General features: G+C 34.5%; 1 protein-coding gene and 1 long non-coding RNA gene across 5 annotated transcripts in view; one reads left to right on the top strand and one right to left on the bottom strand.

The window, feature by feature from the left end:
• Positions 1-31: 31 nt before the first annotated feature.
• Positions 32-19,276, bottom strand: Crls1 (cardiolipin synthase 1). 4 transcript variants are annotated; one of them, XM_015482756.2, is made up of 7 exons: positions 19,227-19,276; positions 16,600-16,737; positions 11,962-12,091; positions 5,466-5,551; positions 4,578-4,646; positions 3,119-3,210; positions 32-1,015 (listed from the first exon to the last, which is right to left on the bottom strand). In XM_015482756.2, exons 2-7 carry the CDS (start codon positions 16,708-16,710, stop codon positions 928-930), a joined length of 576 nt encoding a protein of 191 aa, XP_015338242.1. In that variant the 5' UTR covers positions 16,711-16,737; positions 19,227-19,276; the 3' UTR covers positions 32-927. The 4 variants fall into 4 exon arrangements, with proteins under 4 accessions (XP_015338242.1, XP_015338260.1, XP_048667249.1 ...); XM_015482774.2 differs by lacking the exon at positions 19,227-19,276 and adding an exon at positions 18,548-18,675; XM_048811292.1 differs by lacking the exon at positions 19,227-19,276 and adding an exon at positions 18,537-18,669.
• LOC107139916 overlaps positions 18,691-19,276 on the top strand; it is a 15,989-nt gene continuing 15,403 nt past the window's right edge. Inside the window, exons 1-2 of the long non-coding RNA XR_001503218.2 lie at positions 18,691-18,829; positions 18,994-19,218. This is a non-coding gene — a long non-coding RNA (uncharacterized LOC107139916). The remainder of the gene's footprint in view (positions 18,830-18,993; positions 19,219-19,276) is intronic.

Here is a 19,276-nt window from a genome sequence, read left to right as displayed (position 1 = left end):
GAGGATGAATACACACCATGAACAACCCAAGTTGAAGGTACAGTTTTATTTTTTTTCCAGCTTTTATTCCTTTAACATCTTAACAAAAGAAGATTTCCCAAAGTTTAAAAAATCTTTGAAAAATATACAGTTTCATATTATTTACACAATATATGAGTACAGGTTCCAATATCATACAAATATTGTAATGTTAGAAACACAGTTGGAAGGCATGATGTAACTCACTGCTTTTAGATGAAAGACTAATGGACAAGTTCTCATATTTCAACTATCTTTGTTACTTGTTATATCCTGATATATGAACTATTAGGCACCTGAGAGGCTGGAAGACTACTGAACATGAGATGAGCTTCAATACCTTCTATTTTGTTTGATCTTATTTATTTTTAAAACTTACCACACTTATCTCTTTACAATTTTGCTTTATTCTCACTACCCTAAATGACCAAATAATAACCACATGAACTGTTAATGTATACATGAATCTAAAAATCAAACATAAAAATGAATAGCCAAGTTATATAAGATATATATTTAATCCCAGGCAAGTCCCTATGGCTTCATGAGCAACTTAGATTCTAGAGACAGGTGTCAACACTTCAGTTTCCATGCTCTGAACTATATTTTTAAAAAACATAAAAAAGGACTGACAATAATTGGAATAATTCATCTCTTTATATTCAAGAAACCTAAGATTAAAAATTCTAAATTATAGTTTTATTTATACTTAAAAATACATTGGAAATTCTGCATATGCCCATGATCAAGCTTATTTTCAATGCACATTACTTCAATTTTGATGACATGGTTTGTTCTGACAAGTCCTTTTACAAGCTGAACACCAAAATAGGGAAACTCCTGTAGATTTTCGCTGGCATTGCCACGGATGATGTGTATTGCTTCCTTGCTAATGGTGATGGGTGACTCTCATCTGCCTTTTATCACCTGAACAGTTTTCCGACCATAATGATAATAACTGTAAGCTGATGCAGCTGTGGTGAAAGCTGTAAAATACCTTTTATGGAAGGAAAGAAAGATTGAGTCATCAAATCTAAAAAACAATAACCAGATAATCATAAAGAATTCATGTAAAAGATCTATTTAAAAAACAAAAAGACTGTCATAATTTTTTTAAATTATAAAAATCTATATAGCATTTTTTAAGACCTCATTTGAATTACTAATGTCAAACAAATTAATCTAGTTAATAAGCCCTAAAAGTTAACGATAATATTAGCAACTGTCATTTTTTAAAAAATATTTTTAGTTGTAGATGGGCACAATACCTTTATTTTTATATGGTGCCAAACCTTACCCGTGCTAGGCAAGCACTCTGCCACTAAGTCATGACCCCAGGACAGCAACTATCATTTTTAGGCAGATATTATTCTAGATGTCTCATGTTTCTATTTTATTCTCACAATAAGTTCTACCTACAGATGAGAAATGAGGACAAGAGAACTTGCTCAGGGATATGACAGAATTAAGCAGGCACCTGGCTTGGTTTCAACTCAAAAGCCCATGTACTCTTTCCACTGTTCCATGATGCTTAGAATATTAGATTCTATTTTTTTAATACAGTTTTTTAAAAGTCTAAGGATATCTGCATCATTTAAATAAAATTCAACTTTATTTACTTTTCCTTAAGTGAACTGCCAGGTTAATCAAATTCCCCTTGGGATGACATGAGGGATGCCCTTGGCATGAGGAACACGAGCCAATTAACAGGTTACTTCCCAGGGTACCCACTTGATTATGTTTCCACCAGGTGATGTACAATCATTAAGACTCATTTTTGTTTGATCCCAGATCTGTGTTCATGTCAGTTTGGTATTCTAAATTCATATATAAACAATGAAATACAAATGTACGAAGAATTGCTACTGAGAACTAGAATGGATGCTTTAGAAAATCAAAAGCCAAGTTGATTTAAAAAATACTATTCAAAATAAATATAAGATGGCTGTGGAAAAAAAACCTGGAAAAATATGATAAACATTTAGATGTATCCTACACTTAGATTGCTTTGCAGTTCTTGTGTAAGGATGGGTGTAGCTCAGTGCTAGAGCTCTTGCCTAGCATATGTAAGGTCCAGGTTCAATCCCCAGCACTACAAAAAAAAAACCCAAAACAAAAGACAAATCAACAATCATAAAGTTCTTACATCACCTGAAAGAAACAAAATATGGAAATCAGAGAGGCTGTATTGTGGATATGGTTTATTCAAGAGAGAAAACTCCCACTGATGGGCCTATATCCAAAGAAAAAGCCTTCATTTTCTTTAATATTTATTTTTTAGTTATAGGTTGACACAATATCTTTTATTATTTTTTTTTAAATGTGGTGAAGATCGAACCCAGTGCCTCACGCATGATAGGTGAGCGCTCTACGTCTGAGCAACTACCCCAGCCCCAAAAAAGCTTTCATTTTATATAGTAACACATAAAATGAACGAGAGTAAGTTTTTTAAATTAAAATTTAAAAAAATTAGAGTATGCATCATTTAAAAAGATTCTTTGGTTTAACTCTCTGATTAACCAACACTTTCTGGCTCAGATTGCAACAAGCAAGACAGTTTTAATTATTGGTAAAAATGGACCAAAAATTTGTGTCACATTTTGAATTCCTAAAGTTTGAATTTTCAAGACTATATAAATAAACAATTAACGTAAGATTCAAACTCCTTTCTCCAGGGGTCCCTCTCACTATACCTTTTCCCTAGGTTGGACTCCTTTTCCCTGACTACTGCTCTCTTAAACTGACCTTGTTGAGGATCTGTCCTCCACCTGATGGCTGCCCTATACAAAATCTACCTCTATCTTGTGGCTCAATGCTACTTACTCCCTGAAGCTAACCTCCCTCTTCCTCTTACCTGAAAATATCTTTCCTCTGCTCAAACCCTAATGCATTAGCAGTACCCCTCATTCCTTTTAATTCATGAAAACTAGCTTTTATACCCCAATTCTTGAGAGTAAGCTTCTTAAAAATGATTATTAATCATAAAATATGGTCTCCACTTTCTCCAGTTAGGTGTCCATTAAACATAAAGTCATTCTAGGATTGTCAAAGTAAGCTACTGTGTTGACATTCTCCAAAAGCAATGCTAAAGTTAGCTTACCAAAGCATCCGAAGGTAAATGCTATCACCATAATTGAAAACTGGAGCTGCCAAAGAAGCTGCCACCAAGATTAACTGAACTGCTGTGTTTACCTAAAAAAAAAAAAAAAAAGTTATTGTGTGAGTGGATCCTGATTCAAGCATAGTCCATCATGACATACACTCAGCAGGCTTAAAGATGGCCCGCAATATCCATGCCAAAGAAGTTGGCATTCACAAGTGAGAACACATAAAAGGGTCAGCTTCATTCACCCATCTGTCTCCATAGCTGCCTATTATAGTGAGGGTAATGACTATCAGAAAAATACTACCACCTTGAATTTCCACAGCAATCCATATAATGTTGTAAAACTCATTCCCTTTTTACCAGCTGCCAATTAAAGCAGTGCTGTGAATATGGAAATAATCAAGCTGCCTCTTCCTAACTGAGAGGACATGAATTAGGTGATTTGCCTGCAGTCACAGAAGAATCAAACCTGTAATCCAGATTCCCCACTGCCTATCCAGTGTTCCTTTAATTTGCCTATCAGATCATATGAGGCTAGAAAACAGAAATATAGCAGTGGGGAAAAAGGAAACAAAACAAGAAATAGTCTGAAGACACCATCCACTTATTATGATGAGAAGTGTTTTATGAAAGAGTCTGTGATTATGAAGCAGTGGGTGATGTGTGCAGAGAAGCACTTCAGTTCTAGCAATCATTCCATAGCCAAATGATAAGGATTCCATTTCGTTTAAAAAATAAATGATAAATTCTATCTGGAAGACTCCTTAAAGAACAAATTGTTTTGATGCAATTTGTCCCAGCACCTCCTAAGCCATTTTCTATGTAGTACTACACTCCAATTGCTATATTTGACATAAATACAAGTCACTCAAAGCCAAAAAAGCTCCTATGTATGTAGGTAAAAGTCCACCCCATAAGTCTTTAACAAAAGCAATGGCTCGTCTGCCTTGAAGCTGATCAGCTTTCCTAACCTAATAAATCTTTCCTAAGGGATGAAACAGGAAAGATTTGAGCAAATTAAGGCTATCAGAAAAAAAAAAAAAAAAAAAAAAGTGTGTGTGTGTGTGTGTGTGTATGTGTGTGTGTGTATATATGGCTTCATAATATTGTGTGCAAAGACAGGTGTACAGTTATTACCTTGAAAAAGAAGGAAAACAAAAGGGATAACTAAGAGTAACAGTTTTAAAAAAAAATGAAACTTTTTTCCTATCCCTTTCCACTTTGTGGTGACTCTTTAAGCTTAAACTCAGACCACCAACATGAGGCAAAATGTAATATAAGAACCCAAAAAGCTTGGAGGACAAAAGAATTGTGTTATAACTGTCTACCTGACCCCTTTTTCTATCCCCTTTACTCAGTGTGTTTAATTTGATCCAGCTTCAGTGGCTCTTGAGGTTTGTAATGTAAAAGTTCACAAAGGAATAACTTAAAAAGGATTTTGTGTGTCTCTTACCTTGCTGATGAACGTTGGTTTTAATCTAGCAGTAGCATAACAAGGATTGAAATACTTAGCTAGTGTTCGCTGGCAGAGGACAAAAAAAAGATAAAGTTTCAATTTATTGTTCAAGTTTAAAACATTTTTTATATGTAGATAACAGTTACTGAATACTTAGCATACGCCTGGCTCTTATATGCATTCTTCTAATTATGTTAAATAAGAGCATCTACATTCCTTACAAATCATGCACAGGCTCTTGAAAGAAATCAATTCTTTAAATATTACAAATTTATTTCTCAAATCCTATAAAATCCTAAGTCACATCTTTTGGTAAATAAACTAATGACATTCTCTTATCACTATTTTCTTAAAAAACAAAATGAATAAAATACTGTTTTATTTTCACTGGACTGGCAATCAAAAAAAGGTTATTATGCTATGCTTACGTGCTCAGATATTTACATCATCAATGACCAAGTATGTAAGCAAATCATCCCATATTTGTACAACTGTGATCTTAGAAACCAGTTCTAAATAATCCATAGTAAAGGCTAATAAATAAGACAACAATATGGCTTAGGGTCATGTAAAATTCCTCTTAACAGTTTGTTAAGTAAGGATGGGGACCAGCTGTGCAACATTTCATGTACCAGTGACTGAAAAAGAGTTGGACTTAAACAGAAATGTGCCTTTTTAAAATGGGCCATTCATGAGTTCCATAAATAAATATTTTAGTGTGATCTAAATAGCACAGTTAATTTTTTAAAAGTCTATGGTAAATGAATAAAAAATACTGCTACAAATTATTCTCACAAAGCAAAACAGCATATAATACAATGAATCTTGACTTTTGCCTAAAGTCATAAATAATGCTAAAAGAATAATTTTTGGAAAAATACTCACCGGTGTTGGAAGAGTTCGATATCTGACATAAAAAACAGCAGCAATCAACATTACATCTCTTGAAATTATCATATAAGTAAGTGGAACTGAAAATTAAATAAAAAATAATTTTAACAAGGACTTTGCAAATTACTAATATGACTACCATGAGCTGATGTTTTCTATAAGTAAAAATTCAGCTTGACCATGAGCTGATGTTTTCTATAAGTAAAAATTTCATGATAAACACTCATTGATGATCTTTAGATTCATTTTTTAACAAAAGTGAAATGCAAACAAGATTTTCAAAGTCTCCATCTGCCTTTCAGAATGTCAGTCCTCTTGCCTCTTTTTGTTTTTTCCTTCATATGTTTATAAGCTGTAAGTTTGCAGATATCAGTGACAGCTTTACTCAGCCCCTCCTCCCCCCAATCTTTTCTCAGCTTTGTGAATTCAGGAAAAAAAAATTGCCATGCCCACTAGAATTAAATGGAAAGAGATGATAATGAAGTTAAGAAGGATGCAGGAGGACTTAAACTCATCTGGAGCTTTGATTACTTGCTTCTGCATTTTAAACTATTCTCTGAAGAGTAAAACCTGCTATATGTACAACTTGTAGAAAAACAAAAAATATTTTCATTCTAGTCTAGTCCAGAAAGTTCCACCCAGGCAACTATTATTTTTCTCCCCACACAAGCACTGAAGGAATTTAACTTGTCTATTTTTTTTTTTAATTTTTAATACAGATTGAGTATCCTTTATTCAAAGTGCTTAGGACAAGAAGTGATTCAGATTTCAGTTTTTTAGATTCTGGAATATTTGCTTGGGCTTTATCAGCTACATCCCCAATCTAAATATCCAAAATTTGAAATGCTCCAAAATCCAAAACTTTTTGAACATGCCATCAGAGATGCTGTACTCCTCAGATTTTGCAACATGGTCCTATAACCAGAGCCAAAAGAATATTTTAGATGGATAGCCAAGGCATTCCTACTCTTTTTGTTGAATAGAAATGGGAGGGCAGACACTTACCTCACTTTATATCCTTCTGCACTAAAGGAAATTTTAACCATGACCCTATATCTTTTCTAAGAAAAAAAAAAATTTTTAAGGGAAAAGAATCCTGAGTCACTCAGTTCAAATTGTTTCAATTATCGAAATAAAAGAATCATATATGTGTGTGTGTGTATAATATATATCTCTTCCATAACAGTTTCAAACAACCCTTTTATGAAGCACATGACGTTGTATTTGTGGTCCTATCCAGTCTTTGGCTTTGGCTCTTCCATTTGAACAAATCTCACTAATTGCAGATTTAAACAAATGTATGTATGTACAAATGTACATACTGGGGATTGAACCCAGAGGCTCTTAACCATTGAGCCACATCCCCAGCCCCCTTTTTTTTTAAATTTTGAGACAGGGTTTCACTAAGTTGCACAGGCCTCACTAAGTTGCTGAGGCTGGCTTTGAACTTGTGATCCTCCTATCTCAGTCTCCCAAATTGCTGGGATTATAGGCATGCACTACCACACCTGGCTCAGAATTAAACTATTGGTCATAGATATGATGTAAGTGCTGATCCTTGGCCCAGTCCTCTATTACAACACTATTCCAAGGAGAAAATCCTAATGCACTCAAGTAATGGCATACTAACCAAGCTAAAAAAACAGCAAACCATGATTTTTAGAAGCCTTTTTAAACCTATGGAACAAACTTTTCTATAGCAATCATTAGCTGGTAAACTCTAACACCAATCATACTTTTAAAAATGCAGCAAACTCATGCAAATTAAAATTCATGTCTATGGAATTCAGGCTATGCTGGGCAGTGCACTGGGCTGAAACCCAGCAGTGTGACCCAGGGATTATCACCTATGAACTTATTTTACCACCTGCAATTGTCTCGTGGGTCACCATTAAAATATTCAATTCACCAAGAAGATATTAACAGCATGATTTCAAAGGATACAAAGCAAAATCAGAACTGCAAAGAAAAACAACAGAAAATTAGATACACATAAGGAAATGTTAACCATTCTCCCAGTAACTAACAGAACAAACAGAACAAAGAGTAAGAAAAATCAATAAAGAAATAAGACTCCAGGGCATGGTGGTGCACACCTGTAATCCCAGCGGCTCAGGAGGCGGAGGCCCTAAGCAACTTAGTGAGACCTTGTTTCAAAATAAAAATTAAAGGGCTGGGGATATGGCTCAGTGGTTTAAGCACCCCAGGGGGTTCAATTCCCAGTATCAAAAAAAATAGAAGACTTAACAGGATTGAAAACTTGATCTAATGGATATATACAGAATATCAGACCCAATTACTGCAGAATATAAATTCACTTGAAGCACATGTGGAATGTTTAACAAATTTATACACTAGATTGAAAGACTGAAATCACAGAACATGTTCTCTGGAAAAGAAAGCTAGAAAGATCTCCACAAATTGACAATGAATTAAAAAACACTTAATATTAACTATACAAGTAGAGGAGAGAATCATAATAGAAACAGGAAAATATTCTATAATGGACAATAAAAACACTAATATCAATATACAAGATGCAACAAAAGTGTATTTAGGGGGAAATGTAAAGTCTTACATGCAAACTTTAGAAAAGGTAAAAAGAAGTGAGTTACATACATAGCCATCTATAGCTGCACTCTCTAATAGAATAGCCATGTGTAAGTACCAGAAATGTTAGAACTGGGAGGGACAATAAATGCAAAACATAATACAGACTTCAAAAGCATAGTATTTTTTAAAAAGTCAATCACTTCTTATCAATCATGTTGAAATGACATGGTTTAAAATATACTAGGTTAAATAAAATAATTCACTGAAATTATTTTCACCTGATTCCTCTTATTTTTTTAATTTTTAACATTGCTACTAGAAAATTTTTAATTACATATGTGGTTCCTACTTTATTTCTACTAGAGAGAACTAACTAATCTAAAGAATTTTGAGAAAAAACAGCAAAGAAAATTCAAAGAAGAGAAAACAAACAGAAAAAAAGAGCAAGGTTTAATGAAGTAGTAAACAACGTATCAGAGAGGTTTGACAAAACTCAAAGTTGGTTAACTCATAAATAGACAAGTCTCTGGCAAGATGGATCAGAAAAAACATTAAAGGAGAGGAAAAGCGTCAATAGCTTATAATAAAATTTTAATAATACAGATGAAATCAATGAATTTCTGGAAAAACGTCATAATTTTAAAAATGATCAAAAGATAAACTATTAAAAAGATGAATTATTAAAACTGAATAATCCTATAACAACTGAAGAAAAACGAATCACCTCTTTCAACTCTCCCTTGAAGAAAACTCTAGGCCTTACGGGCTTCAACAAATTATATGAAACATTTAAAATTAGAAAATAAGTACAATCTCACAAAAACATTTCACAATAATGGAAAGAAAACAAAAGCAAAACCAAAAATTCCCTAGCTTGTTTTATGAGGTTAGTTATAAATTTTATACTAAACCTAACCAGAATATTTGGAGAAAAGAATTCCAGACCAATTTCATGAATCTGTATGTGAAATCTTCAACAAAATTATAGCAGACTAAATCCAACAATATCTCTATTATTTACTACGGCCATACTGGATTTAAACCAGCAATTTCAGTTTTTTGTTTTGTTTTGTTTTGTTTTTGAGAGAGAGAGAGAGAAAGAGAGAGAGAGAGAATTTTTTTAATATTTATTTTTTAGTTTTTGGTGGACACAACATCTTTTTTTTTTTTATTTTTTATGTGGTGCTGAGGATCGAACCCAGCGCCCTGCGCATGCCAGGCGAGTGCATTACCGCTTGAGCCACATCCCCAGCCCTTCAGGTTGTTTTAACACTAGAAAATCAATAATGTACTTGATCCCACATTAACAGCTAAAAGGGAAAAATGATCTGATCATCACATTTACACAAAGAATCTTCAATATCCAATTGTAATTAAAACTTAACAACCTCCCAACAGACATGAACTTTCCTTTTTTTTTTTTTAAAAAAACATATTTATTTATTTATTTTAAGTTATTGGCAGACACAACATCTTTGTTGGTATGTGGTGCTGAGGATTGAACCCGGGCCGCACACATGCCAGACGAGCGTGCTACCACTTGAGCCACATCCCCAGCCCCAGACATGAACTTTCTAACTTGATAAAAAGGAACTCTAAAAATCCCTATAGGAACCTTCAATAGTGAAATGTTAAATGCTTTCTCTGTGATTCATCTGTCTCATAAGATAGATGTCACTTTTCCTTTTCCTTGTATGAGTGGTGCAGTAAGTAAAAGAAAAGGTGAAAGGATTGGAAAAGGAAAAATATTGTTATTAATCAGTACATAGCAGAAGATGTAGAAAGTCCAACAGAATTCATTTTAATTAAGTTTTGCTACACATAAATCAGCATTAGAAATAGAACTGACTTTCATCATAACAGCAATTATTATAAAATAAAAATTTAAAAGCTACCATTTATAAAAGTATCAAGAACTACACTAAGTACTTAGGAGTAAACCTATCAACAAATTTATTACCTCTCTGGAGAATAGTAAAAAAACTGTCGGAGACATTAAAGACCCAAATGGATTAAAGATTTACTCTCATTTTAAAAAAAGTCAATTCTTCCAAATAGATCTATAGATTCAATGCAATTCTAATCAAAATCAACAGATTGCCCCCCTCCAGCTCATAGAATTACTGATTTGGGAAAAATAATCCTAAAATTTATAAACAAATGGAATGGTCTAAGAATATCCAAGGTAGAAGGACTTGCTCTATCACGTATCAGAACTTTTAGCAAAACAACAAGAAAAGTGTTAGTGGTGCAGACGGGCAAATCAACAGGAAAAAAAAAAAATAGAAAACCCAGAAATGGACCCAGGTATACATGGATATTACAGTGAGTTTGGACAATACATGTTTATTAATGAACAAACAGTGCTGGGATAACTGAATACCCAAATAGGTGGAAGAAAATGATTAGATAAGATTTAGATTATTTTTAAAAAATCAACTAGGAAAATAAATCCTTAAAGATTTATAATATAAAATACAATCACATATAATAGAAAAAGTATCAGAATGGCATGAAATTCTCTACAGCAAGATAAAATTTGGAAGTTTAAGAACATCCTCAGAATTCTGTATGAAAGTGATCTGCAACTGAAAAATTATGCCCAGTTCAACTGCCAATAAAGTATAGAGGGTAAACAAAAGATATTTTAAATGTCTAAAACTGCCAGAAGTTTTGCTGCCAAACTACATCCTTTTATAGAAAACAAGTGAAGGATGAACTTCACCAAAGGGGATACTTGGTAAAAAGGAAGACAGGAGAGGCCTGGAAAAACAGACAGAATGGTAGTGAAGAGAAAATCAACTTGGAAAGCAACCCATTCCAATTACTTAAGGGAAGTTCATAGCAACATTACATAATACCAAAAACGTGGAAACAATATTCAACAGGAAAATGAAATGGCCAACCTGAATAAAACAACATAACAAAATACAATGTAACTTAAAGAAAAATGAGAGGTATGAAAATACACTAAAAAAAATTAAAAAATAAAAAGATCAACTGAATTTTGAATGTCCACAGAATGCTCTACAGGTTTTTTCCCCTAGAAATTTATACGCATTAGAATGAGAGAGCACCCCCTCCCTCTTCAAACCTCCCAATTACATACACACCTTCTAACTTTCAAAGCAGCATATAAATATAAACATTAATCTGTTATTTTTAATTTGGTTTGATAATTTAGAAAACTGAGGAAAAGGAGAAAAAGAACTTTGAGCTTGAAGAGACTACACTAGACTGAACTGCCACTATACTTCTTTCCATGAAATATCAATAGTGATGTGACACTAAAGGGCCATATGGAAGCTTCATTGTTCTTAGATTTCTAACTCTTGGGGAAAAAAATACAGTTTAATCTGGATCAAGGGCGGGGGGGAACAGTACAATTGAAGTAGAAAATGAACATGCAAAAACACAAAGCAAAAGTTCATAAAATGTCAGAAAAAATATTAAGATAATATGCAAACTATATGTGTGATTTGAAAATTGCACAATACTGTCTAAATAATCATAGCGTGAAATTTTATAGATACTTTCAGGATTTCAGAGTTCTCATTATAATTAAACTGTACTTTATAAAGATAATCAGAGACTTAGGAAAACCTTAAATTACTTTTAAAAAGTTAAGCACTAAAAATATATACTAGAGCACCAAAACATTTTTAAATAATATGAATTGGCACTGTGAGATATTTGCTTAATTTAAATTTTAAACAATCTTACTAAGAAAACAACTGCTTTTATTAGTATAACAAGGATGTAAATTCTAAAATAAACAGTTTTATTAGCAAAACAGTTCAACAGTTTAAAATTAAGGAAACAGTTTAAAGTTGCAAAATCAATTTTTGGAACAAAAATAATGTCTCTCTATAGAAATCCTAAGACCAATGTCATTCTTCCCTATGCTATTTAAAAGTTCGCATGATGGCATTCTTACCTGGAATAAGATCTGCATAGGTCAAGCTAACATATAAGATACTGATAAGTATTTTATCAGCAAGTGGATCAAGAGCACTTCCCAAAGCTGATTTTTGATTGGCCCAGTTTCGAGCAATAAATCCATCCAACTGAAAATAGAAGTGTTTTTTTTTATAAATGTCATGATAGGAACAGAGTAGATATCTTGAAGTTTAAGAGATACCAGAAACACAACTACACTTTCATAAAATGTTAATAAAATCTCTTCTGTTTCTTTACCCCCACAAATAGTATTCTCATTCTTTTAAATTAACAACTGGTCTGAAAATAATTTCAGACTTTACATTACTTTTTTCCCCCCTTCAAGGGTCTTATTTCTCACTATTTCACAGTGTCTCTTTGTGGAATGAAACCAGACACCAATTTAGAGGAAGCCATACAAAACTCACAGAAAGCATGACTAACAGAGCTTTTGATCCCTGGGTTACATTCACTGCAGCCAAAACAGCTGCCTTTATTTATGAGAATTTCTCTACCTGTGAGATACCAAACATCTTCCTGTCTACTTTTCCATAATATGATTCAATTCCTTACAACTTATTTTTAATTTTATAATTTATTTTGTTCAGTCCCACTGTTAAATCTATATTCTGTCTGTATTTTGCATTACCTGTATCTGAAAAAAAAGCTTGGTCCTCTATACCTGGTCTGGTTATAATGCTGATATTTAAAATACTTATTTTTATTACTTATTATTGAAAACATATTTTAAAGCTGAGACTAAAATCCAGTTGCCAGTGGGTCAAATGGGTCCTGAAGCCTGGTTTTATTTGATCTGCCAAAGCTTTTAAAAATAGTAACTAATTGCCAGTATTTACCATAAAAATCCAGATCTATAGCCTAACTTGAGAGACAAAGACCTGTCAGGCAGGGGCCACAAAACCAAATACTGCCTACCCATATTAACCAAAGCAGACATTTTCTGGTTTATCCCAGTTCCTACTAGGCTTTTTACGCATTTTATTTAACAACAACCTTCAACAAATGTTTGAATTTTTTATTCCTATTTCTAAGAAAAATAAAATAGATATAATTAAATACAGTACATTTTAAAGGATTAAAAAGTCTTCCATATCTCAAGTATTCCATGAGTTAAAGGAGTCAGCAATAGTTCAGTGGTTAAAAATGTGGTCTTTATAGCAGAATAGAACTGGCTCAAGTCCTGGCTCTGCCACTTACTGTGTGACCCTGGGCAAATTATTTGGCCTCTGAGTTTCCTCATCTGTGAAACATAATATCACCTACCTCAGAGGCTTGGTTATCTTCAGCACATAATGAGATTTAATATTTGTTCAGTGCTCAGCACTTAGTAAATCCTCAAAACAAAAAAAAGCAGTTACTAGCTATTACTTTCTCAATGGAAACAATCCATTTTCTTATTAAGCAGACTAAAGGCAATGTTGTCTAATAGAAAGCCTCTAGAATGGGGAGCTGGGACCTTATAAGCTCCAACTTGTAAGCTAGTTATTTGATCTCAGGAGACTTAACCTTCCACTTTTTCTTTAACTTCTACCTTCTTGTTCTCACTACTTGGATTCACACTAGATTTCAAGGTCAACAATCACCATTCCTTAGTAAACATCTACAACTTTGTAAACTCTATATTCTCCCTGGATACCACCACAAAACAACCATCCATATATTCCAGGACTCTAGGCAAGCAGCTCAATACTGTTAAAGATAAATACATACATGGTTGGAGCAACATGGTTGGAGCAAAATTTGGTTTCGTTCCAAATTCATGACCACAAACCTCTGGTGGCACTCAACATCGCCTGACAATCTTATATCTGCCAATGATATTCACCTTCTCTTTCCATACTACTTCACTTTTTCTAAACTCTCTCATTCTAACCCATATCCATATCTATATTTTCCTTGAGGAAAAAAAAGAAACAAAAGCCATTTTTAGTACTCCCTCATATTCCCACCTCCAAGATGCATCCATTTATCCTCACTGTATTCCTTGATCTCTATACCAAGCCCTCTCACCTTCTGTGATTTATCTCCTTTCTTTCTATCTCCCCTGCATCATCAATCAATTCCTTCCCATCACATTAATCAGCTAACAAAAAATCCACTTTGTACATGTATCTTTAAAACTACCCTTATTTGACCCTAATTCTCTATCCTACTGCAAAGCAAAACTTCCTTACAACACACCCAAATGTGAGGTGGTAAGATAAGATGTTACCACCTAACATTTGGGTGTGCTGTAAGGACATCTTACCATCTCACATTTGTCATCAACCCACTCCACTAGGCCCCCCGACTCCTCTAGAGATGGCTTTTACAAAGGTCACCTATGAATTCTGCATTTTTATTTGACCTCAATGCATGTAGCACTTTCTTTACTCTGGAATACTAATTTTCCTCCTTTCTCACCAAATATTCTTTTCTCAGTGTCCTTCACTGACTTCCCTGTTCTTCCACTTGTTGCTCATTTCTCTAACCTCTCATTTCTCTTCTTTTACCTCAGCCTAGATATTTCACCCAATTTTGACCAAATGTACCTGACTGCTCCCAAATCTGCACTTCTATAATGATGACTTCCTACAACTCCACACTACATTTGACTTCCAACTGATGCCTCTACATGGACAGGCATCAGAATTCTTCCTATTTTTCCCTAAACCCCAAATGTTGCTCATTCTAGAAAATGTTACTTCCACGCACCTGGCTGTTGAAAAGAGGAAAATTTTTTAAAAAGTAACAGTCTAGTGTTCATATTTGACTCCTCCTTCACTCCATATATCCACTTTGTCAACATATCAACACTATCTTCAAAATATTATCTCAAACCCATCCATTTCCAATTCTAACTCCCATCCCAGTCCAAGCTACCACCATTTCTTTCCTAGGTAAGCTTCTATTCTTACCTTCCTATAGCCCATTTCCTATATACAATTCAATCTAGACCTGCCAAACCCCTGCTAAAACAGAAGTCTGGCCATCTGATTTGTGGCCAATCTGAAGCCATCAAAACTTCCATGGAGTAAACGAGAAATATGATATCAGTCAACTCAGGTTTCCATGCACATCATATACACAGAAAAATATTAATGGAGCCTCTCTTCCTTGTAGTGAATATTGCAATCTCATGTGGCAGCTAACTATCCCCTCAAAAAACAACAGCAACAACAACAACAAAAAAAACTAGCAAACAAAAATGGTGAATCCAATAACTGAAAAAGTTGTTGTCCTAATATGTAAAAATTTTCATTATCAGTGACAGACTTAGAGATCACACTAATGAGTGAAGACCTTTAGGCTTCAGAAATAAAAGAAGGCATAAAAGAAAGGGAGATAGATTCTAAGAATGGGACAAGGAGGTGACAAAAAAATAGCTAAACTATGGAAAAAAAGAGCTAATTTGAGAGGCTATATTTGGAAATACCATATAACAATGTAAACAATGTCCTTTGTTTATCCTTTAAAACCATCAGCTAATTCTATACTACACACCAATGTACTAGTACTAGGAAGGTAGAATTTTGTTTCTATGAACCTCAAAAGAAACAGTTGACATTACAAAGAAAGATGCTTATCACTTTTATTTATCATAAATTAGTTTCTCTCTATTCTCACTGAATAAATATCAAGCAAAACTTTTCAAAAGCAAATTGGTTTGAAGAGGCACCAAATTATTATTGCCTATTTAGGTACTCACATGGACCTCAAACCAGCCCTGAGCAGGAAGTTATCATCCACACACTAACTTTGTCCTGATTTGTAATTTTTCCTCTACCTTTTCTGTACTGCTCTCAACTGTTTTTATAGTATGTGTAGTTTTATAAGTTACTTCAAATCTTTTATGAAACAAGGTTGGTGATAATTACAAATAATGTCATAGATGATGACAGTCCACAAAAGTAATATAGCCTTCTGTTATAAGGTTATTTCCCCAGTTCTAATTTGAGATGACTCAAATAAATCTACCCTCCCCCAAACTGACATACTGGTGTCAAAGAGCTCTTCTCTCTTTTGTCCATCTCCAGGGACAGTGGAAGAAGGAAAGATGCCCAAATGCCTCCTCCAAAAGCAAGGTCTTCTGCAGGGTACTCAGAGGGGTATGGAGCAGAATCAAGGACCAAATTTGTGAGGTAACTGCAGCCTCATGCTAACATTAAAGCTGAAAAGAGCTCTGACCTCTACAAGCTCTTGGGGCACATCCTAGCTCCCTAGGCCATAACAATTGTTTTCTTCTCCATTAGGAAAACTAACTCTTGTTGCAGATCAGAGAATTTCTATCACAATAAACAGAAAAACAATCTCATAACCTCTCTTCTTTATTTCTATCCTAAAGCAAGCACTCAGCTCTTGGAAACTTCTAAGGGTACTCCTTTTATAAAGAAGTTTAAAACCAACAGTAAAAAGTGTCATTCCTTCCTAAAACCTTTACTTCCTCCCCTTAGACTATATATAAAAATATTCCACACAGATGCTAAAGACAAGTCCTTACATAAAGAACTAGGTCAAATTCATCTTGAGGATTTCCTTCCAAGGAAAAGCTGACTAAGGCTGTGCTATTTCAGGACAGTAGTAGAGAGCATGGAATGTAGGAAGGGAGCAAAACAACCGTGCATTTACAACTTACCAAATCGGTTAGCCCAGCTAAAGCAAAAACTCCTAGTGCAACATTAAAATCTTCTTCAATAATCAAATATCCCAAAATTGGGGCCAAGCCAATTCTTGTCATTGACAACATATTTGGGATTGTCCATGGATTTTCATACTGAAACACAAAGACAACAAAATTTAAATAATAAAAATTCACACTTTAAATAAACTTATACATCAAAAAGTCCACTTAATAAACTTAACAATAAGAAGCTACATAAATTTTAAACTTTGTACTCATATATAAGTGTGTGTGTGTGTGTGTATAGACTAAGTTTTCATTCTAAAGACTGAAGAGACAACATGTATTATCATGTAAGTTAAGCCTTTATTATTTAATACTGCTTTTAAAAGTTAAATTTCTGAACGATCTTATTAAGTAGACAAGTCTAGAAAGTATTAGAAAAAAGTCAAATTATCAACCCAGGCACTGCAACTTCAAACATTTATTGCAATCTACTTCCCTCATTCCCTTACACAGACTTAATTCAATAATCTCATCACTAAGTCAGAGAATTGCTGGAAGGAAATACATACAGGAATATCTTTATTTTCCTATGACAGACATTTGTAAATATGTTCAAAATAGCAATGGCAATGTTACACCCTCAAGTAGAAACCCAGGGCTTTCACAGTTCCATATGAGAAGTCTGATTCCTTGAAACTTCATTTGGAACCAAGCTGTTAGAAGCTGGCATTAACCAAAGAGCTCTTTGACAGCTGCTCTAAAGAACAACCCCCTTCCTTGCCAAAAAGAATCTGATTCATAAGAAGGTATTTCAATTTAAAAAAAACCCTTAGCCTAACGGAGCTAAGACTCTCGGCACAACAGGGTACAGAAATAACAAGAAAATGCCTTTCCCTAAAGCCTAGATTTTTTTCTCTACTGAATCAAGACTGACAGTTTCACCCCGTGAGACTTTAAAGAACTAACCCTACACTTAACTCTTTTCTTAATCAGTAATCAAGTTGCCTAAATCTTTCATCTTTCAAAATACCATGAACTACTGGGTAAGAAAAGGCATTCTCTAAAGAAAGCATCTCTAAAAATACTAAGATTGAGTTTATAAACAGAATCCAGCAAGAAAGCATCTCAGTTCACAGGGGTAAGAGAGAGAGACTGTTTGAGGGGTCAGGTGGCAGAATACTGTAACTGAAAACTACAGAACAACTTCATATTTCCCAGTGAACAGTCACTAAACAAGAATCAAACCTCTACTTGAGATCTTTTATTAAAAATAGGACACATTATAATTACATGAAAACATTCTAAGAATATATTTCAAATTTAAGTTCAAATATTACAGTGTTTTAGAGCCAGGAGTGATGGCACACACCTGTAATCTCAGCAACTTGGGAGGGTGAGGCAGGACTGTAAATTGGAGGCCAGCCTCACAAGTTACCGAGACCGTCTCAAAATAAAAAATTAAAAGAGCTGGGGATGTAGCTCAGTGGTAAAATGCCCCTGGGTTCAATCTCCAGTATCTTCCACTCCTGCAAATCATCATAGTGTGTCAGAGTCCAAAGGAAAAAAAGATAAAGTCTGTTGACAATACTGTGGTACAGAGAAGTCAAATACTGATTCAAAGGTACAACAACGCACAGAAGGGGTGGAGAGGGAACATTCATGATTGAGAAAATGGGAAAGCAAATCAAGATCACAACGAAGAGCCCCAAAATAATAATCTCAGAGATACCTATCAGACAAAATTAAACACAAAACTGCAAAAAGCCACTTCCACTTTGGTGTATTAATAAATAACTGAAAGTTATTGGAACAGTTAAAGAGTTCTTTTAAGCTCTACATAAAATATTTCAGTAAAATAAAGTACCTCATTAATTTCTAGCTATTAAATTTGTAAGTTTCAAAGTTAATATTAGGAGAGCTAATCTCAGATTACCCAACCAGATAACCTGTGGCATACTCGACCAACTACTGCCGTTCTGAGAAGGACTTCAGCCAGGACAGGGCAATTTCAAAGCATCCAGCATTCAAACCCCAACATGCTTTAGCTATTAGTGGAGTTGAGACTCCTGCCAGGATGTGGCCACCTCAACCCATGCTGTACAACTGATGAAAGCAGTACAGGGGCCCACTGAAGACCTAACAATTGAAGATGTAATAATTGCATCAGCCTTGCTGACATAACATCAAAAGCTGTCTCACTCATGCTCTGATGTCTTCTGCCTGAGAAGTATTTCAACAGGTAAGTGGACAGGTATTTATTTCCGTTAACAGTTTTAATCTTTCTCTATAACTCAAGGTGAAAGGACTTTTAAAATTACACCTAATAAACTATTTAATTATACTTCATCCTAATGCGAAGACCTTTTTTTTTTTTTTTTTTTTAAACCAATGCAATATGCATAGGCGCTTCCGGCAACGGGTGCAGATAAAGAAGGATAAGAACGAGGTTTCTAACTTGACAACCTAAACTGGAGGCGACCCCGATGGTACCCCTGAAATTCATCCTGGCCGAATACTTCTCAGGAAATGGTGGAAAAGTTCTGAAACCAAACCGTTGGGACAGCCCACCGTCCGCCACTCCCGCCCAGGACCAACCCCAGAAAGCCGGCGCCCCTCGCGCCCCGCTCGGTACGTACCGGACTGGGGGCGCTCGCCGGGACCCACCCGCCGCCCGGGGCCTCCGCGG

This window comes from Marmota marmota, unplaced genomic scaffold, assembly GCF_001458135.2.
Source record: "Marmota marmota marmota unplaced genomic scaffold, marMar, whole genome shotgun sequence".
Lineage (NCBI taxonomy): Eukaryota > Metazoa > Chordata > Mammalia > Rodentia > Sciuridae > Marmota > Marmota marmota.
This window is presented reverse-complemented; position numbering and strand designations above follow the sequence as displayed.

What these genes read in the sequence shown, in the direction of transcription:
- Crls1 (XM_048811292.1), bottom strand. An exon ending in CTATGCAGATCTTATTCCAG is followed by an intron (nt 5,552 to 11,961) that starts GTAAGAATGCCA and finishes TTTAATTTTCAG; the next exon opens with TTCCACTTACTTATATGATA. An exon ending in ATCGAACTCTTCCAACACCG is followed by an intron (nt 4,647 to 5,465) that starts GTGAGTATTTTT and finishes GTCCTCTGCCAG; the next exon opens with CGAACACTAGCTAAGTATTT.